The sequence below is a fragment of the Tachysurus vachellii genome, chromosome 16 (genome assembly GCF_030014155.1).
Source record: "Tachysurus vachellii isolate PV-2020 chromosome 16, HZAU_Pvac_v1, whole genome shotgun sequence".
NCBI classification, from domain to species: domain Eukaryota; kingdom Metazoa; phylum Chordata; class Actinopteri; order Siluriformes; family Bagridae; genus Tachysurus; species Tachysurus vachellii.
The window spans coordinates 12,652,490-12,679,847 of record NC_083475.1 but is presented as its reverse complement, the minus strand read 5'-3'; the positions used below and the strand labels follow the sequence as shown (position 1 = coordinate 12,679,847).

General features: G+C 39.1%; 3 protein-coding genes across 5 annotated transcripts; 1 reads left to right on the top strand and 2 right to left on the bottom strand.

Moving 5' to 3' along the window:
• The first annotated feature begins 3,989 nt into the window (after positions 1 to 3,989).
• On the top strand, positions 3,990 to 7,201 carry ckap4 (cytoskeleton associated protein 4). The gene is made up of 2 exons (XM_060890033.1): positions 3,990 to 4,422; positions 5,619 to 7,201. Exons 1-2 carry the CDS (start codon positions 4,111 to 4,113, stop codon positions 6,978 to 6,980), a joined length of 1,674 nt encoding a protein of 557 aa, XP_060746016.1. The 5' UTR covers positions 3,990 to 4,110; the 3' UTR covers positions 6,981 to 7,201.
• A 1,429-nt stretch (positions 7,202 to 8,630) lies between these two features.
• On the bottom strand, positions 8,631 to 14,238 carry ikbip (IKBKB interacting protein). 2 transcript variants are annotated; one of them, XM_060890037.1, is made up of 3 exons: positions 13,926 to 14,238; positions 12,164 to 12,281; positions 8,631 to 9,636 (listed from the first exon to the last, which is right to left on the bottom strand). In XM_060890037.1, the coding sequence occupies exons 1-3, from the start codon at positions 14,234 to 14,236 to the stop codon at positions 8,833 to 8,835; spliced, it is 1,233 nt and encodes a 410-aa protein (XP_060746020.1). In that variant the 5' UTR covers positions 14,237 to 14,238; the 3' UTR covers positions 8,631 to 8,832. The 2 variants fall into 2 exon arrangements, with proteins under 2 accessions (XP_060746020.1, XP_060746021.1); XM_060890038.1 differs by lacking the exon at positions 8,631 to 9,636 and adding an exon at positions 10,358 to 11,740.
• A 944-nt stretch (positions 14,239 to 15,182) lies between these two features.
• On the bottom strand, positions 15,183 to 26,282 carry arfgap3 (ADP-ribosylation factor GTPase activating protein 3). 2 transcript variants are annotated; one of them, XM_060889150.1, is made up of 16 exons: positions 26,015 to 26,273; positions 24,724 to 24,842; positions 24,559 to 24,631; positions 24,177 to 24,308; positions 23,954 to 24,034; positions 22,986 to 23,058; positions 22,784 to 22,840; positions 22,668 to 22,711; positions 22,430 to 22,569; positions 19,578 to 19,709; positions 19,177 to 19,308; positions 18,553 to 18,693; positions 18,345 to 18,468; positions 18,156 to 18,243; positions 17,512 to 17,636; positions 15,183 to 16,767 (listed from the first exon to the last, which is right to left on the bottom strand). In XM_060889150.1, exons 1-16 carry the CDS (start codon positions 26,081 to 26,083, stop codon positions 16,750 to 16,752), a joined length of 1,548 nt encoding a protein of 515 aa, XP_060745133.1. In that variant the 5' UTR covers positions 26,084 to 26,273; the 3' UTR covers positions 15,183 to 16,749. The 2 variants fall into 2 exon arrangements, with proteins under 2 accessions (XP_060745133.1, XP_060745132.1); XM_060889149.1 differs by having other exon boundaries at positions 22,668 to 22,840; positions 26,015 to 26,282.
• Between the last annotated feature and the right edge of the window lie 1,076 nt (positions 26,283 to 27,358).

Genomic DNA, 27,358 nt, shown 5'->3' with positions numbered 1-27,358 from the left:
ATTTATTATTATTATTATTATTATTATTATTATTATTATTATTATTATTATTATTATTATTATTATTATAAATACGTCCAGTACACAGATGTAAAATAAATAAATAAAATAAATAATAATAATAATAAATTAAAAAATAAATAAACTGTATGTTCAGTTGTGATATAGATGGTAGAATGGAATGGAATAGAATAGAATGAGATGCAGGGATGCACTAGGATGGAGATGTGACAATTAAATGATTAATGTAAGGTTATTGCACATTGTTATTGCATAATGGTGGGAACATTTAACTGTTTATGAGGTAGATTGGCTGGGAGAAGAAGCTGTTCTTGTGCCTCTTTGTGTTGGTGTTTGGGGCTCTGTATCGTCAGCCAGATGGTAAAAGGTCAAAAAGTGGATGACTTGGATGTAAGGGATCCAGAATGATTTTATGAGCCCTTATCCTCACTCTGGATATATACAGTTCTTGAAGGATGGGCAGAGGAACGCCAATAATCCTGTCAGCGGTCCGAACCGTTCTCTGTAGTCTTGTGATGTCTGATTTTGTACCTGAGCCAAACCAGACAGTTATTGATGTGCAGAGAAGAGACTGGATGATGGCTGAGCAGAACTGTTTCTGCAGCTTCTGTGGCAGGTTAAACTTCCTTAACTGGATAAGAAAGTACATCCTTTTAAACAGTGGTGCCAATGTGAGTTTCCCACTTCAGGTCCTGGGAGATGGTGGAGCCCAGGAGCTTGTGGAAAGAAACTTACACAGTCCAGACATCAGGATGGTGAAGAGTGTGTGTGAGGGGTGTTTGGGGTCATCCACAATGCTATTGGCTTTGCGGATGCAGCGTGCTGTGTAAGTGTCCATGATAGAGGGAAGAGAGACTCCCAAACCAGACAGTGATGCAGCTGCTCAGAATGCTGTCAATGGTCCCTTCGTAAAACCTAGTCAGGGATGCGGGGAGGGAGATGGGCTTTTCTCAGCCTTTGTAAGAAGTAGGTGATAGTGTAGTAGGCTTTATTGGTGATGGAGCTGGTGTTGAGTGACCAGGTGAAGTCCTCTGCTTGACGATCTCTACAGATGATCCGTCGATGTTCAGCGGAAAGTGGTCGCTCTGTGCTCTCCTGAAGTCAATAACCATCTCTTTGGTTTTATCAACATTCAGAGACAGGTTGGTGGCTCTACACCAGGCGCTACACCAGTTTGTGCTTAAACATAAGCACAAACGAATTCCTTCTTTTTGATAACTGAATATTTACAATGTTTGGTGATGAGGCCTGGGATAAAGATGGTGTTCCACTGCATTTGAAAGGTGTTCAGTGGGGATGAGGACCGGGCTCAGGGCTGCTTCTTATATTCCCTTAAAAACCTAACAAACAATGTTTTGTGGATCTTTCTTTGTGCACAGGGGCATGCAAATGATCATTGTATTGTGTGTATTGTTGTTGTTTTTTTAAGATAGTGACCAAATTGAATAAATCAAACTTAAAAGAAAAAAGACAACTTCTTTACATATCACAACAAAGTAACACCATTGTAACATACAAAGCAATGACACGATAACACATGATAGATAAATAAGAGCATTTTATTAGGAACACTTGTAAACATGCTCATTCCTGCAATTCTTCAGTTTTTGGTAGCAGTGCAGTGTAAAGTAATGGCAGTTTCGGTTAATGTTCACATCAACCATCAGAAAGGGCAGAAAACGTGATCTTGGTGGCATGAGAAAATATGGTGTAAATATTTCTATAACTGCTGATCTGGGATTTGTACACACAACAGTCTGTAGAGTTTACTCAGAATGGTGAAATAAAAAAATATATTTGTTTCTATAATCTGAGCTGCTGCACATCTCCATGCTTTCATAGCCCCATGATTTCATACAGTGTTCAGTGGCACCGCTGTGTGAAATGTTGTTAGTGAACTTTCTTTAAGAAGATGATGGTGCAGTTCATCTGTGCAGGAATTTGCCACGTCAGAGGTGCAGAAAAACCTCACGAGCCAAACTGAGCTTGTTCTCAGCCCATATCCTGCACAAAAGCTTTTTCATTTACAACCATGCCACTACCTGATTCTTACAAGAAGCTCATTTCCTACGTTATGGTGACAAATAAATTATTATTATTATATTATTATTATTATTATTATTTATCTACAGACTTTCCTGTATGACTTGCCCTGTACCTCCTATAAATAACATAATAATAATTAATAAATAATTGTATCCTAACTTCTCCTTTTTCTTTGTCATCTTAAGATTTACAATAATTGACATCATCTATTTTAGATCTGTCTTTAATACTTAAGCGTTTCGGTGAAAAACATAAAAATGTGCAATATTTCCATACTGCAGCTCCGTTCTGAAGATTAGACCCACACTATATGAAAGAGATATGCTTTGATTATATTGTGTTTCCCGTGTAAACTTTTGAGATTCACAGATCATTTGTATAATCTTCATGGTTGGAAAAGTTTGCAGCTGCTCGCGCACATGGAACGCCCCTTTCTTTGCGTTTCATCACCAATGTTGCCAGATTGCGGAGTTTCAAATATAACAAGATATAGTAGACAGTATCTAGAAATTGGAGATGGTTAGTTCAACTCCCTAGATAAACTCTTTTGAGGTTATATATACATGTGCATTTGTTGTCATTTCTATCGTCATACTAGTTAAAAGTATTTATCTTTCTCATTTGTTCTGTTTTCACAGTTAATATGACAACACATACAATCACAGACAATTACAAAGCAACAGGTCACCATTCATCTTCTATCTGTGTGTGCAAAACAGATGCACCTGATCTGTGCAACTGATATATGCACAATTGTATATAAAGTATGTAAGTATGTTATGGTACCAAGTAACTAAACCAAAAGACTGGCTCAGAAGAATCACCGGACAAAATCCTATGGTACATTCAATCTGATGTTTCTTCATCCCAACTTTATCATCCCAAATCCATAACTGGTTTAATTTCATTAATTCATGTACTACTATTTATTACATGTGCAAAGATTAAAATAAACCTTATGAACTACTAGGAATAGCAGGTGCTTCTGGTGGGTCAATTGCACATAAAGTGCCAATCAAGTTAATAAGAAGCCTAGAACATAATATGTACTTCAAATGTAAACAAAAGTGTTGTAAATGCTGGACTATATGTGCTACATTTTGTCTAATGCAGTATCCTATTGGAAACTTTTGGCCATACAAGCAGTATGCACAATCCTTTACATTATCTCATGGACCTGCTGCTATAACACTGTGTTCATTCTAGCATGACTGACAAAATTGCACACGCAATATTGTTTGAACATACAGTATTTACACTGGTCGGCTTTGTTTCTGTTTATTGTCTTTTGCGTATTGTCTTTTTTTGTATTGTCTTGTCATTTTTTGTCTTCTTGTCTTTTGTCCTGCACTGTCTTGTTTGTCTTGTCCTGCACTGTTTACACCAGGTTACACAGATGCACTTTATGTATCTAGGACTAACTTACTAAGTCCTTATAGCTCTGTCTTTCTTCTATGTAGCTCCTTGATACTGGAGTCTCATTTCACTGTGTACTGTAACAGATATATGTGGTTAACATGACAATAAAAGCTTCTTGACTGATCAATACCTTTTAAAATGTATTCTTATATAACACATACTACGATACATAAAAAACGTCTTGAATAATTATTAAAACTTTGCTGAACTGTTGAATCTTAATATGTTTTGAAGAAAAAAATTATGTACTTAGAATTTTAAAGGGGTTCATTCAAAGCAAAGAAATACAGATATGTGCTTTTTTAAATAATATAGCCTACTTCAGTCCTATAGGGTTCTGAGATAGTATTCAGATTTAATTCAGTATTAAGTATTAAATTCAGATTGATTTTTACATTTCTTTTTTTCCATAACGTGTATGCTTTATTAAAAAGGAGCCTAACAACTGGACTGGTCTGCTGCACGTGATTTAAAACTCCCCTTCCAATCTGGCAACCCGGATTGTGTGCCACGGCTGCAGTAGCGGCCACGACGCGCTCCGTGATACGCTGCATCCACTCCATATAGACTCAGTGCAACAAGACGCACACAATACTGTAGTGTTCAGAGCAAACCGGACAAGAGATGCCGCCCAAGAACAAAAACAAGAGCGCAAACTCCAACGACAAACCAGCTGGTAACCCTCAGGATGATGCGTCGAAGAAAATCCCCAAACTCAGTAAAGCAGAAACTTCTCCAAACTCCAGATCGAGCTCAGGAAAGCTCACAAAACTTCTGTCTGCCCTGTCTTACTTGGTTTTAGTGTCCGGAGCCGCTTTCGCCTCCTTCTATCTCCAAAGGGTGCTGACTGAAGTGCACCAGATCCGCGCAGAGGGTGAAGAAGCTCTGCAGAAAAACTCCAAAGTGCTGCAGAAAGTAGAAAATGCTCTCCAACAGGTAGAGTAACCTTTGCTTTAACACTTCACTTTGGTTTATTATGAATATAAATTGTTAAAGTGCTTGTTAAAAATATCTCAGGATTTAGAGAAAGATCAAACACACCCCCTCCTCCATTTGGTCCCTGATGAGCTGGTGGGAAAGAACATTTTGTACAGATAAATTTAGGCTAAAAAGTGAAGAAAAAGTCATTATTAAAACACTTTTTATTATACATGAAACCCAAATACCATTCAAGATATGCAAGACTGAGATTGACCCAAAAAATGGAGAAATGCCTGAGCTCATTCATTCCCCAGGCCTGTGGAAACACCTCAGACCGGTTTACACTGGAGTAGACATTTTAACTACTCCCCCTTCCTTCTCTGTGTGCTGGTCACTGCCACATCAACAGTGTGTAATAATCAGTCGTTGTCAAAAACTATGGCAGTTTTTGCTGCTAAGGGTGGCCCAACCAGTTATTAGGTTCGGGGGCAAACACTTTTTCACACAGGGTCACGTAGGTTTGGATTTTATTTTTCCTTAATAATAAAAACCTTCATTTAAAAACGGCATGTTGTGTTTACTTTTGTTATCTTCGACTAATATTTAAATTAGTTTGATGATCTGAAAAAATAAAGTGTGACAAACGTGCAAAAAATTAAAAAAATCAGGAAGGGGGCCAACACTTTTTCACACCACTGTATGTGTAATTATTTTCAACGTGATACGCATCCTGTATCTCTTTTTTCAGGGTAATTCTATGAAGCCAATTCAAAAGCAATGGCAGTTTCCTGTCCAGTTTAAAGAGTGGTTTAGCCGAATGGTCTGCGTAGTTTCCCCCCAAATGCCAGCCTCCAGTTTAAACAGCCTAAACTGCACTTCTGCACCTTTATTTACAGATCATTTTAGGTTGCTAAACAGTCTTCAATATATCCTTGCACACGTTATGATCAGATGGAGATACTAAGCCAAACTATGTAACTTGTGGAGATGAGTAAGTATTTAGGCATGCTGTTTACACAAAGTGGAGGCTATAGGAGTTGGCTTTTTGTTAACATAATGTTATGCTCTGTAGTTAATAACCATATGCTCCACAGTCTTTAGTGCAAGAAATGTCAACACAAAACCAAAACAAATGGATATATGCATTTATACTGATGATATATGTGTAATTATTTTCAACATGACATGCGGCCTGAATCTCTTTTTTTCAGGTGAATACTATGCAGCTTTCTTTGGAGGGTCTGGAGGCTGCAGTGGGACGTACTCAGGCTGAACTGGAAAGCACTAATCGAGCATTAACTAAGGGAGAAACAGAGACACGAAGGGTTGAGGAAGTGCTCCAGAAACTCCAGAACGAAATACTTCGCGACCTCTCTGAGGGCATTCGGGAAGTGAAACAGGCACGGGAGCATGATTTCTCCTCCCTTGAGAAAACTCTGGAGGTACGCCTGGCTGAACTGAGCCGCTCTATCGCTGACAGTGTAGCCGAGTTCACTGGTGCTCAGGAAGAAGCTCAAGCCCAGCTCAGTAAACTGAAAATCCAATTGAAAGAACACAATGAGCCTGGTAATCTCAAAGATGAGCTTTTGTCCATTACTACTGCTGTGGCTGGCCTCCACACTGCAAACGAGGTGGCAGAGGGCAACATAGGTGTTCTCCGAGAACAGATCGTGTCAGTCAGTTCCGAGCTGCAGACGAGGAACAAGGAAATGGCATCCTTGTCTGAAGAAATTGAGTCAGTTCGGTCTCTAGTGCAGACCACTGCTGGCTCACTGAAGCAGGATGTATCTGCATCACAAGCCATTGTGCAGGCCATGTCTGACCGGATACAGAGTGTGGTGGATGAACAGCTTCACACCAGCCAGGCCCTTCAGAGCCTCCAGACAGTCCTGAGAGGAGAACTGTCTAAAACTGAGACAAGGGCAGATGACCTGGAGACCAAGCTGAAGGTCACAGAAGAAAGTATAGAAGCTTTAGCAAACTCGGCCACAGAGCAGGCAAGTCGGGTTGAGGCTTTTCTCTCCAAATATGATTCTCATGAGAGCTCATTAGCTTCCCAGAGCCAGGTGGCTGAGAAGGCGAGGCAGGCACTCAAAGAAGAGCTGGGGGGATTAAGAAGTAGCCTCGGGGAGCTCCAGGCCAGCATAGAAGCTTTGGCTGACACTAATACAAAGTTAGAAGCAGAAGAAAGGATGGATGATGATGTAGAAGCCGAGTCCTTGGAGGAAGCAATAATACAAACCGAGGAGCTACAAAATGACGAGCCGGAGAATGTTGGTCAGAAAGAAGACGAAGCAGCAGAAGAGGTAGCCTTGGAAGAGGCAGCTGCTGAGGAAGCAGTTGAGGAAGTGGCAGCAGAGGAGGCAGTTGAGGAAGAGGTAATAAGAGAGGAGGTAGCTGAGGAAGAGGAAGCAATCGAGGAGGTAGTTGAGGAAGAGGAAGCAAACGAGGAGGTAGTTGAGGAAGACTCAGTAACAGAAGAGACAGTTGAAGACAACTCCGTAACAGATGAGTTAGATCAGGAGAAGACTGGTGTTGAGGAAGTGTCACTTGAGGATGAGGACAGGCAGTGAGTAATGCAATCTATAGTTGAAACCTGTAGGGGGTAAAATATGATATAGGTAAAGGACAGTCAATAGACTGTAATTCTGTGAATCTAAAAATATACTTCCTGCACTGTTTTTTTCTCCATGGACTTATTTTCATATGGACGTTTTCCAATCCCAGCTGCTCTTAATGTTTTGAATGTGTCAAGAGTGTTCAGTTTTCCAGTAAAATATTTAAAACATAAAAACATTGTGAAGACATCTATTTTGTATGTATACAGCTCCTGTATTTTTATCAAGACTTGTCATGTCTCTTAATAATATTTTTCAGTGATCTCAGAGGCCATACATTTCACAAGGCATGAACATAGTGTTTGTTAATACCCACTTTCGGGGAAAGCAGGTTGTCACAGAGCGTGTGGCATCTGCAGCACTAAGCCTTTCATATAACAGATACCGTACTTTAGAGATGGAATGCAGTGTCACTTGCCATTGGTTTACAGCTTGTGTATGTAGCTTGTTATGTATTCTGGTGGCTTGGAATGATTGGCTGGTGGGGAAACTACACTGCAGAACCAACTCCCTCCATTTCCTCTGACTCGGGCTACTCAGTACACAGCAAATGGAGGCCAAAACTAGTAAAAAAAAACTGTTAAAAAAGAAACACGCACTGTAAAAAATAAATGTTATTAAAAGACTGAGTCAGTATGAGACTAAAGCAGTTTTGCTGCATTATTTGAAGAAATAAGAGTTGAGCTGAAAATATCACTATTTCATATGTCACAGACTAGAGTTACTACATCATATTACATATTACTATATCATATCATTATCATAAGCATTTCCCTGTGAAATGGGTTTAAAATTTCACAAAAATAAGATTGTCTTGGATGGATTTAAAATGACCAATTGCATAATTAAATATTTTATCCAGTTTATTAAGTATACCTGATATTGTCCTCCGCCCAAAGAATATATCCGTTCAGCGATTAATCAATTTTGATTGGGATGGACAAATGGTGCACGAGGACAGATGGTTTACATCTGTTTCTGGCTATAAGTTATATCTTTACTTAGTTTATAGGCACACTACGTGCACTGAATTATGACTAGAAGTGAAGTATAAGTTTTTTAAGGCATGATTGTAGCTTCAAGTGTACAAATATTGACCCTTCACTGTGAAGAAAAAGACTTCAAGCAAGAAAACCATCATTCACCTAGACATAAAATCACTTCAAAATGTTGAAGGTAAACTAAAGAAAAAACTGATACATTTGCAAATAATTCATAAACAGCGAGCGTCCACATTTATATTCCAGTCAAAATTACTGTTTTGATTGTTTTGCTCCAGACGTTTGATCCTGAGCTCAGGTTATTTCATGAGATGCACACACCTCCTAGAAACATACCAGAGCATGGATTTTCTACTTTAATTTTCCCTAGAGGTTAGCGTTTGTGACTGCGTGCATGCATACCATGTCATCCAGTGTTTATTGCCTTGAAGCCAGATGGTTTATATTGTAATAGCCACTGTAATAAAGCAGATCATGATAAAACAGTAAAGATGAATGGTTGTTTCATCATCACTGACTGTCCTAACACACTTTTAGCTTGTGAAACTGAAAACTTTAGTGAAACCTTGTTGGAAATAAGGGTGTGCAAACTATTTGCTAATTATTATATGTATTTGATAGATATGTGGTACACATGCATATTAATGGATTTAAAACGATGGTGGCAAATCAGTATATGTACAAAGACTTTCATGCCAAACCCCTGTTAAAGATACACTTTAATCCCAAACAGTTTTCCAGCATCTTAATTCACCAGAGTATTTTAAATAAACAATTTTAAAATGAAGTTCGCTTTTCAGTGCAGGTTACAGTTCTGTGTGATTCATCGTTTGACTGAGGTCATTCTGGTGTGGAACATCAGTAGTTACTTCCACTGTCAAGACTTCTTGAGCCTGTTTAAGGTCCTTCTTGACGGCTGCGATGTTTGCTAAACTCTCCTTGATCTGCGAAATATCTTCTTCCCTTTTCATGAGGTCTTCAGCCAAGTGGCCGATCCTCAGAGTCAAATCAACCAGCTGTGGTTCCAGCATGGCAAAGTCCCTCTTGATGGTGGAAACTTTGGGTCGGAGGTCGCTTGCGAACATCACTGTCCTTGCCAGCTTGGCTCGGCCGCTCTCCAGAGCCAGGATACGCTCTGTAAGCTTCGTGTCAGTGATGGAAAGTTCTGGAATGCGTTTGCGCATTTGTTCTAGGCTCTTTGTGTTTTTCTCCATAAGGCTCCTCAGGCCTGCAACACGACTAATGCTGTTTGCTAGCACCTCCCCGATGCGTTTGGCCATAAGTTTCTCGACTTGAGAGACCTTCTCCTCAAGCTCATTGGTCTGGGTCAGGAGACCTTCCACATCACCCTCCAGGCCCCCCATGCGCCTTACATCTGTTCGAACTGAGGCTACTTTGGCTGTCACATCACTGGAGATAGCAGTAGTGCGGTTCTCTATGCGCTCCACAGCCTGTGTAAGTTGGGCCAGGTTAGTGTGCAGCTGCTGTCGTCGTTCAGTGAGGCCTGAAGACCATTCCTTCAGCTGGGCCATTTCCTGTTTTAGGCTGCTCAGCTGGGACAGGGGCACCTGCACGTTCTCGTTGGCCAGTTGCACCTGGACATCCTCACACTATAGCAGGAGAGAGTATAGACAGAGGCTGAAACAATAAAACAGTCCAGAGCACGATATGTATATTTGTGTTTTCTGTCTAAGATTTCATATGGAGTTTAATCTATAGTTAAAATTTAGAGGAATGAAGCAATGCTGCATTAAAAAACCCCAATATGTTCATATCATACACACAGTAGTCACCACAGTATAGACAATTCAATAAACTTCTTTTTCTTATTCTTTTTTTATTTAAGTGGGAAATTATTTGTATGCATTGTACACTGCAACAATATCAATAAAAAAATACTTAAAACAGTAAATACTTTTTAGACATGTTTATCTTATTGGTCTATAAACCAGGTTGGCAGTTTGAGATTAGGACTCTTACTTTCCTCATCTGTGTCAACTTCTAGCCACTTAACCACCACAGAGAATAATCCACCAACCAAGCTGGTCCCTTTCCATTGTTAAATGAGTTCAAGAGAGTCCAAAAAAATATATGAGACATTATGAGATATTGTAATCTGTACTTCACTAGAATGAACACTACAGATAAATCATTGTGTCCAGTCAACACCAGTGTTTACCTCTTGAAGCCTATAATAGTTAGTAGAGCAAAATGAAATAAAATGGTAATGAACCATTAAAAACAATGTGAAAAGTGAATGCTGCAGTTATATTTAAAGAGCATTATGGCAACATACAATGACTTACATGACTTACAAGTCTATTATGACTTACAACATAGTGAGGTTGGCGTTTGAGGTTTACGTGAAATTCATTACTGTGATGTAATGGTTACTCAGTGCTTTATCAAAATAAATGTTTCAATAAAGGCATTCACCGACATACGTTTGTTAATCTTTATGCTTGCATCTGGCCACACGACCTAAATGTTAAAGACAACATGAAATTAAATCATAACTTTTTTTTTTTTCCTTTTGTAATGTGACAGATTTTCAAGTGAATCTTATCAGTGTTTTCACTTGATGATGGCTGAGTTTGGGGAAAGGAGAATGAAACATGACCTAATATTATTATGTTTATAGGTGGGTGTTTTAATGTAAAAGTCCATTATAAAAACACAAGTAATTTACATATAAAAGTGATCTACATCTTGGGCAGGTACATGAACAAACATAGTAAAGAAAAATGTCTATTTGATTGTTTTCTTTAGATAACATCAGTGCAGGTTATTTTACTCAGTCAAGGATATCTCCTCAGCTCTTGCACTCTTACTGGGATCTTCTGATGATTCTGGAAAACCTTTCACTTCCAAACCTTTTATATCATCATTTAATTGCTTAATATTCTATGCCTCAACGTTCTCCTAGTGTTCAGGATCCTCTCCTAGAAAGTCCAGATCTTCTTCTCTATGCACACGCTTAAGCTCCTTCATGGCATCCTTCACAACTCCAAGCTCATTTCTCACCTGCAGATCATCAAGGGTCTGCTGGAGCTGCAGAATCTCAGTCAGTACCTTAATCAAACTATCCTCAGTGCCCACCACTTGCAGTGTGAGATCCTCGAGCCTCCTTTCAGTGCCGCTTAGGTCAGCTCCTATCCTAAGGATGGACCTGACTGCATCCTCTACGACAGGAAGATGTGCTTGACATTTTTTGGCCTGTGGCTCCATTTCCACCAATTTTTCCTCAAGCTCCTCGTCTCTCTTAGAGAGCAACAGGAGCTGTTCCTGAAACCTGGCCACCTGCTTGGTGTTCCAGTCTAGCTGCTTTTGGATGTTCTTGGTATCTTCCTCCTCTGTGCGATCCAGCACACGCCCGTTCCTCTTCGTGCTGTCTTCTAGCTCCTCCAGACGTTTGACAAGAGAACGCAGATGCTCCTCAGCTTCGTTAACACGCTCTGTTACACGACCGTGAACTGAGTGGGACTCGTTCCTCAGCATCGTCAGGTCCTCGGTCACGTTGGCCAGTCCTCCCTGCCACGTCTCTGTCACGTTCAAAAAGCGATCGTTCACACTTTGGAGGCGACGTGATGATGCATGTTGGTCCTCGTGCATAGCTGTAACAATACCATTGAGGGAGTTGACTTCCTGTTGCAACTCAGTTAACGTAGTGAGAGAAGAGAGTGCCCCCTTCAGATGGTCTTCAGAGGCCTCCAACTGCACCCACAACACAAGACAGGGTGTTTTGGCTATGGTTCTGCTGTGTGTCACATTCACAATCACAGCACTATACATGCCAAACCAGCACCTCTGAACCTAACCACTTTGCATAGTGATTAATAACAGAATTCATACTAATCTGACTCAAAGACAGTAAAAAACACTACAGGGTGGTGCTTCATTAATGAATGGACAGAATTTTACTTCAATTATTTTAATATGTAAATTCTAATTTTATTATCATCATTTTTACATTTTGTTTTACAGGATTATATGTAATGTCTAGTGAGATGCATCAGTAGCTTGAATTAAAATTAATATTGAAGCCTTTAGTAGTGTAGATCATTTCGATTCTTGCACTACATTATGAACTAGATTCTACCCTGTATAAGCAGACTGTACTTAAAATCAGATACCAACCTTTCTGGAAGCTGCACTGAATTTCTTCTCCAGTGCTAGCAGATCAGCTGCTTTTTCATATAAATGATTGTATTTTTCCTCAACTTCGTTAAACCTGGCGTTCTGTTGAAGCATGGCCCTGAAGGGGAAACAAACAGAAATGTCACGTCATATATTGTGATCACAACATATTTTCCATTATACAATGCTTTTCTGCTTTTGTTTGGACAAAAATTATTATTATTATTTTTTTGTATCATGTGCCTGGCACCATGGATCAGTGGGTAATATCGCCAACTCCCAGATCCAGCGTCGCTGATTTGATTCTCTTGGTGTGTCTACATAGGTTTCCTCCGAGTTCTCTGGTTTCCTCCCACATCCCAACAACGTGTCAGTAGGTGGATTGGTGACTCTAAATTCTCTCAAGCTTGGAATGTGTGTAGAGTTCTGAAATGGACCAAATTGTACGTAGCTCAGAGCCCCCGAAATTATATGACATCCTGTGTAGTAAAAGTGGTTTAGAAACTGGATGGATGGATGAATGATTAGTTTTGGGTGTTGTGTATGTTGAATGTGTGCATGCCATTTTATTTAGGGACTTTTCCCAGGATAGTGTTAGATTTTTCTTGAATTTGGACGCACGGTCGTCGGGTGGCTCGCCGACGTACTAGAATGCTTCTAATGTGTAAAAGAAAAGTAAGCTGGACCAAGTTCAGGGGAAAGGTGCTTATTGAAGATGTTCGTGTAGCATAGCAGTCTTCTGGAACTTAACCCAAAGGTACTGACTGTGTGAACAGACTTTATACCTGGTAACAAATTGCCTCCAGACAATAATAAGATACAGTTAGGAGAACTAACAATAGACAGGAGAACTTACAATGGACAGGACAGAAGGGCCAACCTGTGTATTGATCAGGTGATTGCTTTACAGACAGGCCATTATGTTAACTACAGGTGGGGCACAGGAACATTAGACGTTGATTGCACATGAATGTCAGGTGTTGTTTACGCACGAAAGAACAAGACAAAAAATCCTTCAATAGGCAGCAGATCCTCCATGAGCACGATCAGGATAAAGCAGCATGGATGGATGGATGGATGGATGGATGGATGACATGAATGCCATTAGGCAGCAAACTGATACTAGCCCTTTGTCTATTTTGGGTGGATATGTTGGCCTTCTATATACGACGTTGTTCCAACATGTTGAGCAAACGTGAATCTAATGTTTTCTAAAAGTCTCTCAAACAATCTCGTTCGCACAACGTCTGATTAAAATTTCCACCAAAACTCTTCCTAGAGCATCATTTAGTGTTTAACTATTGGATTCATTTTCATACTTTTAGATTTTCCTGCATGTTTTCTATCTTTATATTAAGAGAACAATTTACAACTTCATCTAGTTATTCTGTTTTGCTTATTCTTCTTAGACAAAAATTTATCAAGAGTAACTCCTCCTAGGGCTTTCTGGCCACAGATATGTTGTAGATCCTGGTCTCAAGTTTGTTGCTATTACTTTTCTAAGCGTTCCGAGTACCGGTACTTATGGTACTTTAGAGGTTTATAATTCGCAAGCTTTCGAGCTGACTACACCAAACTCGGCCAGGTTCTTTAGGGTGATACTCTGGACAAATGTCCAGATTTGTTGATTGGTGTACTGACCAGTACTGACCGCCTCTAAAAGTATTGGCACCCCAGTATACCGGGCTTTGGGAATACCTGCTCCTACAAGCCAACATCAGAGTTTGTCACGATAAATCTAGTAGAGTAACTGTAGACTTACCAGGCGAGGAGAAAGCAGGCACTCAAAGACAACAAACTCACTACAGTCCTGAGATCTACTGAAGAACACTGAGAAGTTTTTCCAGATGGAGATGTGTCTGCATCTCCGTTCTGTGCTTTCCCTTTCCTCTGTTTTACTCCGTCGCTCGGCATTTTGCTGAAGTATTTTCCTTCAGAAAGGTCGAACTGCACTTTAGATGTTGGACGCAGCCGCCATGCAGCCACGTAGAAGCCTTTTACAGCTGCTCGCGGGGTCGCGCACGGCTCCTCGCGTGCAAGCGCGTTAATAGCAGTGACGTCAACGCCCCCCATTAAAATTCTCTCATTGGTATAATAATGTTTTTCTGCCTCCAGTAACAGTTTAATAAAAACAGGCCTAATGAAATGTAATGCCCAATTTGTGTGTGTGTGTTTGTGAAATGTTTACAAATGTGTAGCGTTTTTGTCTGGAGGCCAACTGAAATGCAATGCCCAAAGCTACAAACAGTGTTCGACTGTGTGTATGTGTACGTGTGTGTGTGTGTGTGTGTGTGTGTAGCATCATTTCGGGAGATCATATTCTGCCCTCTGCTAGGCAAAGGCATATTAAAAGTGTGAAATATTTACAAATGTGTGGCTTTTTTTTCTGGAGGCCTAATGAAATGCAATGCCCAATTTGTGTGTGTGTGTGTGTGTATTTTACGAACACATAGTTCAACGAAAATAGACAAAATTAATTTTACTTGCAAAGTTCATAATTTGGAACAATCCTGGTAAATTTCAGGCAAATATGTGAAAGGAAACCCAAGTTATGACACATTAAACTTTCCAGATGAGTCAAATAAACCCCAGGTCTGCAGAAGGGTTAATTCAGTCAATGGTTCTTTCAGCAGAGATTTATTTCATGAACAATATTTAACATTGTCTATCTACAGTCACTCAATAATAAATCTAATCATTGGTTAATAGTTTGTTCTGATTTCCGACTCTGTAAATAAATAAAAATAATATATCAGACATCCTAAGCTTCTTAGACCCCGTTTTAAGAACCACTCCCCCATAGTACACTTTTCCCTTAACATGAGCAAGACTGAAACATCTAAAGTGCAATACGGAAAATTGCATATAAATGCATTTGAACAGAACACAACTCTCAAAAATGATCTCGGTGCTCATACAGCAACGTTAAAATGTTTCTAGCCTGTGCAAAGTAACACACTGTTTGCTTATGTGAAGCCGATTCCCTTCTTCCCCTGGAACTCAAACTACACAAGGAGGGTTTGCACAAAAGTTTAACTTTTATTGATCAAAGCACAGTTCAAATAATCCATTATTATAATTGCAATGGCATGAATAGTTTTTGCACTCTATAAGCAAATGTTCACCCCATGTAGTGCAAATGCTGTTTACCAGCTTACTTTGGCTAAAGCATAAAGCTACACACTGCTTCTAAATGATAACTTCCACACATCTGCTAGTCTTTCTTCTTAGAAGAAATTGTGTGTATGCAGCATTCACTGTATTTAGGATTTCCCCAGCATAAAGTGTTCACAATTTAGCCTTTTACATTTCTTGATAATTTGTAGTACATAAACTAGCTTATAAATCAAGCAAATAAAAATGCCCATGCAACTAATAACTGAATATATCAGTATAAACAAAAGATAGTAAGGCAAACAAAAGCGGAAACAATCACCACTTTTAAAACAATGGCAGATGACAGTCAATAAAAGAGCGCATTTACACTTGGTTATTTCACTCAGCTGAAGTATCAAACTTATATTCCTGATTGGTATTTTTTACATGCAAATGTAAAAGTTTTTTACATTAAATGTACCATAAATGTGTCTAAATAAGATTTGTTCAAAAAAAATTCTGAGATGTATTTAAGTTAGATATTGTGCAATTGTAAATGTATCTGCCTCCACAAATTAAATTTGACAAACAAAACCCTTTCTAATCCACTGCAATACATTTCTAATACAAAACAGAAGTGATCAATAGCTGCCAATTGTGGGGCTGAAAAAAAGCTCACAAAATTATGATTTGCAAACAGCAGATATCTTTTGGCTGAAAGAACTAAAATAGGAAATGACACATGAAGCTGGTGGACAAGTGTAAGTGAACTGATATAACATTGCATGACATCGCAAACGGGATAATTGAAAATCGGGCAATGTGTGAATCACGTGAATATGTTACAACCCATTTACAAAATGCAAGGAAAAAAGCAGGTGTAAATAGGCTTCGTTATGTCAATTTGTGTTATCTTAAATCAAAATAAATCCATAAACAGAGTACCCAACTCTGGTCCTGCATATCTGATCTTAGTGGATTTGGGCTTTCACCAAGCAAATCACCGAACTTGTGACTTGACAGGACCACAGTTGGATTCCTTGGTCTCTGAGCCATAAATAGACATTATATATTGGAACACGTATATCCAATCATATTTAGCACTGTGTTTATCGCTGTTATGCACAGATATAGGAACACCTACAAAAATAAAGCTGTTTAATCCCAAAGCTCCATTCTGATCAGCTTTCTTTTTAAAAATGACAAATCTGGTATAATCGTTGTGTAACAGTGTCAAAAGCAATTTGTAAACAATACAAAAATATTTACAAAAAGCAAAAAAAAATTGTCTTATCATTTAACAAAAAGTGCCCAAAAAGCGATGCCAATTTTGTTAAAAAAAAAAACCCTGAAGCTCTTCGAGTTGCCCCTCACTTTGCTTCCCAATAGAGCTAGGGGTTTAACTCTATGGATAGTTGACCACCTACATATCTACTCAATAAAGCTACATACAATAATATGCATTATATCTGATTGTAGTGTGTATATGCTCATGTGTTGTAGCGATCCTGCAACAGAGAACATAAACATCATCAGTACAAAATGAACAATAATAAACAAACGACATCGACATCGAACGAAAATGTTAGTGGTAAATAAGCGATTGTTGATTGACCCCTGATTGTGTGATATTGCTTAAGTCAACACTGCCACTAAGAACATTAAATGGAATATCACATGATTACACTAAAATAGTTTATATTATTTACTTTAGATCAATCAACATACACAATAGTAAGAGTTAGAAATTTAACCAACCGATAAATTCACTGTTTTGGGAAAGTCAGTACATAACAAATAGCTGGTTATATACATGTATATATACACACATGTATATATGTAATAATATACATGCTTTCATGCAAGCATCCATGGTTTATCTCCTCTTAGCTCATAGCTTAAAGGTTACATAATGCCAGGTTCAGATTTCCTACCCCTTTGTTATTGTATGATGAACATTACAATGTTCTGTGCTAAAAGGTTGTGAGAATAAAAAAAAAACAGGACTAACACAAAGCCACCGACAGACCTGGATCTTCAACTGCTTAATGTTAAGTTTTTCTGAAAATTTTTTCCAAAATGTTTATTGATAAATGGTAGAGTGCAGATTACATTAAACACTCCCTCTATTCATTTAACAATGATCTTTGGACAACGATGCTTTCAGGAATTTCTGCATTAAGCAGTCATGATCTGCCAGAGACTCTTATAGTAGTCCTGGGATTAATAAGTGTAATTTGAAGGGAACAGACCTGTATAGTTGAAACCACTCCACTGGCCATGACGGACAGCTTGCCAGCCACAGAGCGGACACCCATCTTCAGCTGGGCCATATCCGGAGCACTGGGCAGCACGTTGCTCAGGCTGTATGAAGTACCTGGAAGATGACAGAGACATCCAGTCTGAGCTGTGCTATGTTCAGTTTATCTCTATTAGTTTATCTCAGACAAGATGGGTTTAAGCTGAAACGGTAAGATCGCAAACTAATGTGATAATTTGTAACACTGCCAAATGCATTTTTACAGGGGTATTGAAAGTCTGTTAATATAGCGCAGTGCTAATGTTTAACTGCAGTTTGAGCTTTTCAGTTGCAATCCACTAACCAAATTTCCTCCATCATACTAGAGTTACCAGCTAAGAAGGCGCAATCATGTGCTTCCTCCAAAAAGCATGAAGCCATCTTCTAGATTTAAAAAAAAAACTATGCCTTCTGCATACATGATGTGGGCTAGTGTTGGTCTAAATGTCAGGGTAGAGAGAGTAATACCAGCCCTCCCACCCTGAGAGCATGTCAGTTTTGTTCTCCTGACATTCTGTGGCATAACTGGGATTCTAATGAGCTCAGGGATATTTTCTAATTATGAATATATCCTGTTGTTTGTGTTATTCCACTCACTAGTTTGTTTCTTCTGCTCATCAAACAGATCTGCTGAACTAATGGCTGAGTTGTTGGAGAAACGCTCTAGTCGAGTTCTTGCTTCATACTGAACAAGACAGGATGTTCATTATTAATACATAACATTGCGGCAACTTTCCAGTGACCCATTGTCACAAACACACAGAGTGACTTGTAATTTGATGTTACCTCAGCGTCGTCTTGTTTACCAAAATACATGTCAGAGGAGATGGCTTTTGCACCACCAAATTTCTTCTGGGCATCATCAGAGACAGGTATTTGCCCTGTCTCTGCTTTTCTCCTTGCTGTAGTCCTGTGATTAAAATAAAAGCACACATGATTGTTTCACTAAAGCATGAAAATTCCTTACAGTGGCCATATTGAAGAAAGCGCTAACCTGTCTTCGAATGATGAAGTCTTGGAGCTCAAATAAATATCAGGCTCTGGTTTCTTTCTTTCTTTCTTTTTGATGTCCTCCCACTGGGAGAAGAACTGATCAGTTGACTGGGGCTCAACATTATTATATTTGGGGGAGGTCCTACGGGAAAAGATCACAGTGGAGATCATCACAATTATAAATGATAATGTAATGAGTAATGTATCTACAGCATCAAACTATTCATTTAACTGTTCAAAAGGAGAATAATCCTGTTACTTTTATTGGGAAGATTATACATCCTGCTTAATTAGACAGACATTTTATTGAGACTGGACTCAGTTCATTTAATTCTGAATTAGATGTACAAATAAAGGTTTGCTGATTAAGCCATCAGTCTGAGTATCACTAGGTAGATATCTAAAAAAACAGCTTTTACAAAGCTTGGATCCTAAAACTGTCATCCAAATCAGATGTAGAAGCATATAAACGGGCAATATTACTGAGCAGCTATTTTCAATTGAATCCTGCCATGAATCATAATTCTGTCACATGTTACACAGCTACAAATGTGATGTAGAAAATTAAACCTCAGTTCAAGTTCATGGGACTTTTTTTTTGTGACTCAAGTGACTCAAATATCACCTAATGAAGAAGTAGCCCTCTTCCTCCTCCTCCTCCTCACTGTACTTCCTGGAACGGGAGGAGGACTGGGAAATAGTGGGAGTCTCCTGCTGAATTGTCTGCATGTCCGCAAGAACAGAGTGAGATACTCCACTGGAAAAAGGAAAGAAATTCAGAAAAAAAAATACATACATATAAATAACAAGGTACTGCTGTTCAACTCCTCGTTAAGTGATCCTGAAAAAAAACTCTTGTTGAGAGATCAGTAACCTGTCTAGAGATCAGTAAATTGCAAATAAATTGCAAAAAAATAAGAAAAAGAAAAAACCCTCCAGTAGTACAGAATTTAAAAACAACACACATCTGTTGCATGACAATCTATACCAAATTTAAGGATGATTGCTTGAACAAAAATCCCTGACCTCCTGTTGGAGAACCCCATTCCAAGCCTCTCTGCCTGCTCCTTCTTCTTGTCGTCAAGCCCACACAGCTTCTTCTCATCCTTCTTTCTCTGGAGCTCCAGATCCTGATAGGCCAGACTCAGAGATGTCACACTACAATTTGTCCAGACCAGACAGATAAGATATTAGAATTGGAGCATCATTAGTATGAAACTAATGATTTTGATTTTGCCATGATGTGATTTATGTCTCTTGAAGTATCTCAATTTCTGATTTATCTGACCTACATGCTTATCAAACACTAGGTTGTTTTTTTTTTCCCACTTTTGAGAAAAGGCTAAATGCACATGCACATGGATTCCTAAATCTGTTCCGAAGGCTGTTCCTAAAATCAATAAAAATGAGGGAATACAGGTACAGTCCATCAAACCCAAGTATGGGTTTGTAGTTTAATTCTAAATGTACTGATTTAGAATTAAACAAGCAAAAACAAACAAAAAAAATCCAACTGTTTCTTGAAAGGACAACAGACTGAAGGTTCCTGGCTTCTAAAGAGTTAGACCTTGATTCGTTTGACTGTAAATATTTATTCAGTTTTATGAATAAATAAAACGTTATCATGTAACAGTTATCTATTTAGCAGCAGCAGTTAAATCTCCTGCGTCCAACACACTCCCATATTTATGAATATGGACTTTTTTGTATCCCTCTACTGATCTAATAGTCCACATCTGCCTGCGTAAGGCTGAAAACCACCTGCTTTCACTATACCGTTGGATGGCATTACTTCATCTGCCATACAGAAACAAGCCTGTTTCTCTCTCACTGATTGGACTGATATGAACATCATATATCAGCTTCTGTGAGGATTTGTGTATTCCTACCAGGACTCACTTAACTCACAACAATGATAAACCATGGTTCACTGCAAAACTCAGCCAGCTCCGTCAGGCCAAAGAAGATGCTCACAGAAATGGGGATAGAGTCTTGTACAAATAGGTCAAATACACACTGGAAAAGGAGATCAGAGTGGCAAAGAGGAATTATTCTGAAAAGCTACGGATTCAGTTTTCCGCTTCATCTACTGAAATCTACTGCTTTCCGCTTCCGGATTTCAGCTTCAGTGGGGAAAGCCTTCACCAACTACACGACACCATCCCCCCGCACTGTGGTGAATTAACAACTGGCAGACGACCTGAACGAGTTCTATTGCAGGTTTGAAAAAGCCCAATTCTCACCTCCTGTAACCCCGAATGCGCCACACCTAAAATTCAGTTCTGTGAGGTTGATGTGTGCCAGGTCTTCAGGAAGAACAAGAGAAGAAAAGTACCAGGCCCAGACAGCGTTTCACCAGCCTGTCTGAAAACCTGTGCTGATCAGCTGGCCCCCATCTTCACACGGATCTTCAACAGATCACTGGAGCTGTGTGAAGTCCACTCATGCTTCAAAAGCTCCACCATCATTCCCATCCCAAAGAAACCCAAAATTACCAGACTAAATTACTACAGACCTGTGGCTCTAACTTCTGTTGTCATGAAATCATTTGAAAGACTGGTTCTGGCTTATCTAAAGGACATCACTGGACCCTTACTGGATCCTCTGCAGTTCTACAGCATCTGGACAGACCAGGGACTTATGTGAGGATCCTGTTTGTGGACTTCAGCTCTGCCTTTAACACCATCATCCCATCACTCCTCCAGCCCAAATTAACCCAGCTCTCCGTGCCCTCCTCTGTCTGTCAATGGATCACCAGCTTTCTGAAAGACAGGCAGCAGCTAGTGCGACTGGGGAAACTCAAATCCAGTACCTGCACTATCAGCACTGGCGCCCCTCAGGGTTGTGTCCTCTCCCCACTGCTCTTCTCCCTGTACACAAATGACTGCACCTCTAATGACCCCTTTGTCAAGCTCCTGAAGTTTGCAGACGACACCACACTGATTGGCCTCATCCAGGACGGTGACGAGTCTGCTTACAGACTGGAGGTTGAACAGCTGGCTGTCTGGTGCAGTCTTAACAACCTGGTCCTGAACATGCTCAAGACAGTGGAGATGATCGTGGACTTCAGGAGAATCCACCCCCCCCTGCTCTCTCCCACTCACCATCATGGACAGCATTGTGACAGCAGTGGAGTCATTCAGATTCCTGGGAACCACAATCTCCCAGGACCTGAAGTGGAACATTCACATACACTCCATTGTGAAAAAGGCTCAGCAGAGGTTGTACTTCCTTTGCCAGCTGAGGAAGTTCAACCTGCCACCGGATCTGCTGAAACAGTTCTACACTGCCATCATCGAATCCATCCTCTGCACTTCAATTTCTGTTTGGTTCAGCTCAGCTACCAAATCTGACCTCAGAAGATTACAGAGGGTCCGGACTGCTGAGCGAACCATTAGCACAACACTCCCCACTCTCCAAGATCTGTACTTCTCCAGAGTGAGCAAAAGGGCAAAGACAATCACTCTGGACCCCTCACATCCAGCACACTCACTCTTTTTATACATGGAACACAACACTATTCTTACATTATTTACTTAAAACACATACTTACTTATTTATAAAATCAATTGCATATTTTTCCACTGTACATACAAACTGTCTATATTATATGTGTTCGTGTCTTGTCAGTGTCATCCTGTTACACTGTGGAGCTTCTGTCACTGAAACAAATTCCTCGTATGTGAAAATATACCTGGCAATAAAGATCTTTCTTATTCTGATTTTGATTCAGATGTTTGATTCAAATTTTTTTAATTCCTTTTTTATTTACAATATTGCAGATAACATAACCACTTAAATAATCTTTTCACTGCCTGAACAAGACACTGTCTGTATTATTTATGTGCATGTGAAGCCGTGCATGGATGGATACTCACACTGGCTCTTCAGGCTTGGCAGTCTTCTCAGCGGTTGACTCTTCACGCAGTTTGTCCACAGCCTGAGCTCTCTTCTCCTGTGCTGAGAAACTCTGGCTGCTCACTTTTTGAGCCCCCAGACCTCCTTTTTTAGCACCCAGCTACTCAAAAACACAAGGGAAATAAACACTGTACAATGAATACAATATTTAATTAAATATTAAAAAATAAATAAATATTAAAAAAGGGACATCCTCACAGATTTTTTGGCTGCTGTGGGCTTCTTTTTTAGAAGAGAAGTCTCTGAAAAAGGAATAAAACCATAAATGTCTGCATCTTCATCAATTAAAGCCATTTTGTAATATGTTAGTTTACCTGGAACAGCTTTTGGAGAAACACTGAGAAGCTCAACAGAAGGGCCTTCTTGATTGTCTACAGTTAGCGAGGAAGAGTTAGAGATACATTTAGTACAATCACACACACACACACACACACACACACACACACACACACACACACACACACACACACACACACACACACACACACACTCACACATACACAGTTTTTGTTATACCATTATTATTTTTGTCTTCCAAGGTTGTTTCCTGTGGTTGATAAAGATTTTGCTGAAAGGAGCTTCCATCATTCTGTATTTAAAGATGAGGGAAAAAATATGAAAACAGTTTTAATACACAGAAATTAAACCTAGTGGATGAGGTAAAAAAAATTGGAGACAAGCTAACTTTGGCAAAAAAAAACAACAATTTATCCACAGTAGTTAACCAGAAGATTACAAAAAATATGTACACTGACTTATAATAACTCTGTACATCTGTCACTGCCTAATGCTGGTCATGGCCATCATACCCTGTTTTGTCTACAAATCTTGTTTAAGTTACAGAGAGTTTGCTTTGCTTTTTATTAAGGCTGACAGCACAATGTGTTACACCACTGCAAAACCAAATTAAAGCGTGGATTTGCCTCAATTACTGGTTGAGAATCAGTATGTATGCCATTAAATTATTGTTGATTTTTATCGATCATAAGGTGGTGAGATGGATTGTACGGTGGACACATCGACGGATTTAAATGGTTGTGAAGTTTTCTGTAAAAAGATTTCTTCAACATTTGAAGAAGTTTAAAGTGTTAGTGCTCTGACAGCAGTACAGCTGTTACAACATGGGAAAGTCTTCAGGTGACAAACAGACGTATCGGTTGGTCTTATTAACTTATGAACTATATTTTGCTGCAAAGGTAAAAAAAAACAGACGGTGTGTTGTTCTTTAATGAATAAAAAAATGTATAAAGTAAAATAAAAACAGTAAACGCAACTCAACCCCGTTCTTGATTAGCTTAATATAACAGCACAACATGTGTTTTATACTGAACATAACATACATACATGATATAAAGTTATTAATATCATCAAGTGAGATAGAAAAAAAAAAAGACGAATGCAATATTATAAGGGGGATTTGTTTTGTTCACCAGCAAAAACAAACAAACAAATAAATAAATAAAACAGTTTATGCACATCAATACCTGTGTGTGCTGGCTGAAGAAGTCTTCCTGCTTGTCCACAGGAGATGTAGGGGAGAGAGGAGCCTGACTGTCCAGCCAGAGCTAATGAGAAATAGAGCGAAAGAGAGAGAGAGAGAGAAGAATGATAGGTGATAAAAAAATGCTAAATAATTCACCTATAAGGGGTTACATAGGATATCTTGCAAAGGCGTGTGTAGAAAGTTTCACGTATTTGGTGTCTAACCTCAGTGCCATGCTGTCTTGTGGCCTGAGTAGCCAATGTCTTAATCTTCTCTCTATAACGCTGGGCTGCACGGCTGTTATATTTGACATTGGTTTCAGTGGCAGTGCAACCATGCTGGTTAAAAAAGGCAGACTGTAGGGAGGAAAGAGAAATTTATATTATTTAATAAAGATCTACTGACCACGTGATTAGAAATATTTAAGGGAGAATTGTTTCAACATATTTATCATTATACATATTAATATTGATCGTTAGTTTACTACTGGGATGTGTAACCACTGTGTCAATGACAGATCAGTGACATTATATGTTCACTTCTAAAGCTTGGGTCAGTCTAAATCCTGCATTCTCAAACTATATAAAGAAAAGAAAAAAAACTCACAGCGCTGGCATTCCCTCCAACTTGCATGCATCGCAGCTGAAACCAGGACCAGTTGGAATCCAGTTCAGTGGACCTGCTCAACAAGTAATTTATTAAATTACTCCTAATTTCTGTGAGCACAATAGATAAGTACAGTACTACAGTAGAATGTGTTATTTATGCTACCTGATAAAGGACAGATGCACCCCTAGAGAACGGTGTGTCCCTGAGCAGTCAATACACAGGAACACACCATAGGTGATGCTAGCCCAGCTGGGGTTCTTCGCAAAGCAGTCAAAACATGCCTGAGCATAATGAGATACATATTGCACAATTAATCAGTGTATTGTATACAATAAAATTAACATGCATTCATTCATCTTCAGGAACTGCTTATTCTGCTCAGGGTTGTGGTTTTTCCAGAAACACTGAGTGGGACTCAAGAATACACAGTAGATTTCACACCATTGCAGGAGAGTATGGACAATATGTTTTTTGGGATTTAGAAGGACACATAAGCACCTCGAAAAACAACCCACACAGACAAAAGGAGACCATACACAGAATCTCCAGACACAGACAGGAATAGGAGTTTTAAATCCACTGCTATTCCAGATTTAATAACAGTGTGCATATAGGTTTTATGCAATATGCAAGGCCTTCAGGATAATGTAGAGGAAATTAATATTTCCAGTCGGGTAGAAAACCATATTCAGTTCATAAACAGCACTGGACAAAATCACTTTAAATTACACGACATAATGATAAAATTGGATCGGCACCATCTAAGCTTTGGAGAAGACACTTTCTCCCAATGAGATGTGGGCTATAAATTCAAAGAGGCATAAAACACACCGAAGTTATAACTCCAACCTGCAAATGAATTGAACGAGAAAGAAAAAGAATTTGACTTTTTGGACAGTTGATGAGACTCCTACAGAAAGTGTCAATAATCCTCAGATGTTACTGGGGTAATTGTAGCATTTCACTTCTTCCACTTTTGGGTGGATTCACATGAACCAAGAGTTTGGACAAAGTTCAGATTGGAGCAGAAATGTGCATGTTGCTCATATAGAAGTGTTGGATCACTTCAGTTTGGGGAAACATGAGCATTAATAAACACATCTGGCATTCAGACTTACTGGATTAATTGACATGATCTAATGAGGCCTGTTAGTTCTGTGTGTGTGAAATTAAAGCTGCAGTCACAATGTGGAGAGAAATAAAAATAAATATAGAACAACAATTCTATAAATAAATATAAACGGTTTACCCGTAAAAGATGATAAAACAAAGCTAGTTAAAAGTTGTTTATGAACAAAAAAAAGGCTTAAAGCTTCCCAAGAGCAGGCTGAGAAACTCCTGCCATATGTTTCACTAATGTATCACTAGCACTAAGTGACGTGTCAGACATCCCGTCCGCTTCCTTATAAAAAAACAAACATCACAACGCTAACAGTCGGTCTCACTTACTCACCTTATTCGTAGCAATTGCGCGTAGACGCTTAAAAATGGCAGAAATGTCCTGTTTCGTGGGTTCAGTCATGTTTGTCACCTGTTGACGAAGGTTTCAGCTGACAGGAAAGAAGAAGGAAAACACTGCAACACTGAAACACTTCGCTTCCGTATTCGACGTCAAAAAGGCTGCATCCTAAACTGCTCACTACTGTAGTGAACACAGGGGGATGTGTTTCATTTTGTGCTCTACACCGAACCACACAAGGCCAATTACTTTAGCAAGGGCACTTGGTATTGTATAAATCCCTCCCAGTTACACAGCAGCGCGCTTTAAACGTCACCAAGTGCCTTTTATTATTTACTGCGTAATTGTGTTTACAGCCGAACGCAAGCCCTTTACGCCACTGTATGACGTCACAGTGCGTGTTCTCACGTCTCACCTCATTTTATTTCATTTGAAAAAAAATGTTATTTTTTATATTATTCACGTTAGAGAGAGAGAGAGAGAGAGGGAAAAAAAAACACGTTCTCATAAACAGGAGTGAAAGCTGCAGCATGTTGAAATGATTATATTAAATTAAAATAAAAAAAAATTCTCGACATTTTTTTTTAAATAATTAGAATGAAAAAAGAATTAGAATTAATACATAGCATTAGGAATATTTTATTTCTAGCATCTATTTCCGAAATGTAAATCTATTCACAGAAGGACTGTAAATCCAAGCTGTGTAGCATAGTGTTATGTGCCACAGTGCTTTTTAATAATTTATTGTGAGTAGTCAGAAGGTGGTGACTCATTTTCAGGAGAAGGACATCTGACAATAATTGTGGCTGCAAGGTTTATATTAACGCAGTCGTTATAACGCGTTATTATCTTAGGGACGAGGTCAGAGAGGATAGGCTGAAATGGTTTGGACATATTGGAAGATGGAGCTGTTGGGTAAGTGGTCAAGAGGAAGGACAAAGAGGAGATATATGAATGTGTTAAAGGAGGACATGAAGGTCACTGGTGCGAGAGTAGAGGATGCTGAGGATAGGGTTAGGTGGAAACTGATGATTCGCTGTGGCTGACGGGAAAAGCAGAAAGATCTTTACTATAGTAACAACTTACACATGGACTTGCATAGCAGACACTCCACATCACCAGATTTTAATATTATTAGATTTACTGTGAAGTGGCATTTATTTTAGTCTCCAGTGTCAGAGCGTCAAAAGACAAAAGTAAAGTTGTAACTGAACTGTAGGTTTTCAGATGGGAAAGACTTTGTGGGTACTCGAACATAGAAAATTGTGCTTTTTGGCTTAGAGAGAGGAAGATAAGAGTGTCTGATTATTTATCTCCAACACTATAACAGCTATTAAA

Bases quoted from the DNA above. Each gene is read 5' to 3' on its own strand.
- ckap4 (XM_060890033.1), top strand. From the start codon at position 4,111: ATGCCGCCCAAGAACAAAAACAAGAGCGCAAACTCCAACGACAAACCA. The intron at 4,423-5,618 runs GTAGAGTAACCT...TCTTTTTTTCAG, and splicing joins TAGAAAATGCTCTCCAACAG to GTGAATACTATGCAGCTTTC.
- ikbip (XM_060890037.1), bottom strand. From the start codon at position 14,236: ATGGGGGGCGTTGACGTCACTGCTATTAACGCGCTTGCACGCGAGGAG. The intron at 12,282-13,925 runs GTAAGTCTACAG...TTTCCCCTTCAG, and splicing joins GCCTGCTTTCTCCTCGCCTG to GGCCATGCTTCAACAGAACG. The intron at 9,637-12,163 runs GTTGGTATCTGA...CTCCTGCTATAG, and splicing joins TCAGTGCAGCTTCCAGAAAG to TGTGAGGATGTCCAGGTGCA.
- arfgap3 (XM_060889149.1), bottom strand. From the start codon at position 26,083: ATGACTGAACCCACGAAACAGGACATTTCTGCCATTTTTAAGCGTCTA. The intron at 24,843-26,014 runs GTGAGTAAGTGA...CATTATGCTCAG, and splicing joins GCGCAATTGCTACGAATAAG to GCATGTTTTGACTGCTTTGC. The intron at 24,632-24,723 runs GTAGCATAAATA...CTTGTTGAGCAG, and splicing joins GTGCATCTGTCCTTTATCAG to GTCCACTGAACTGGATTCCA.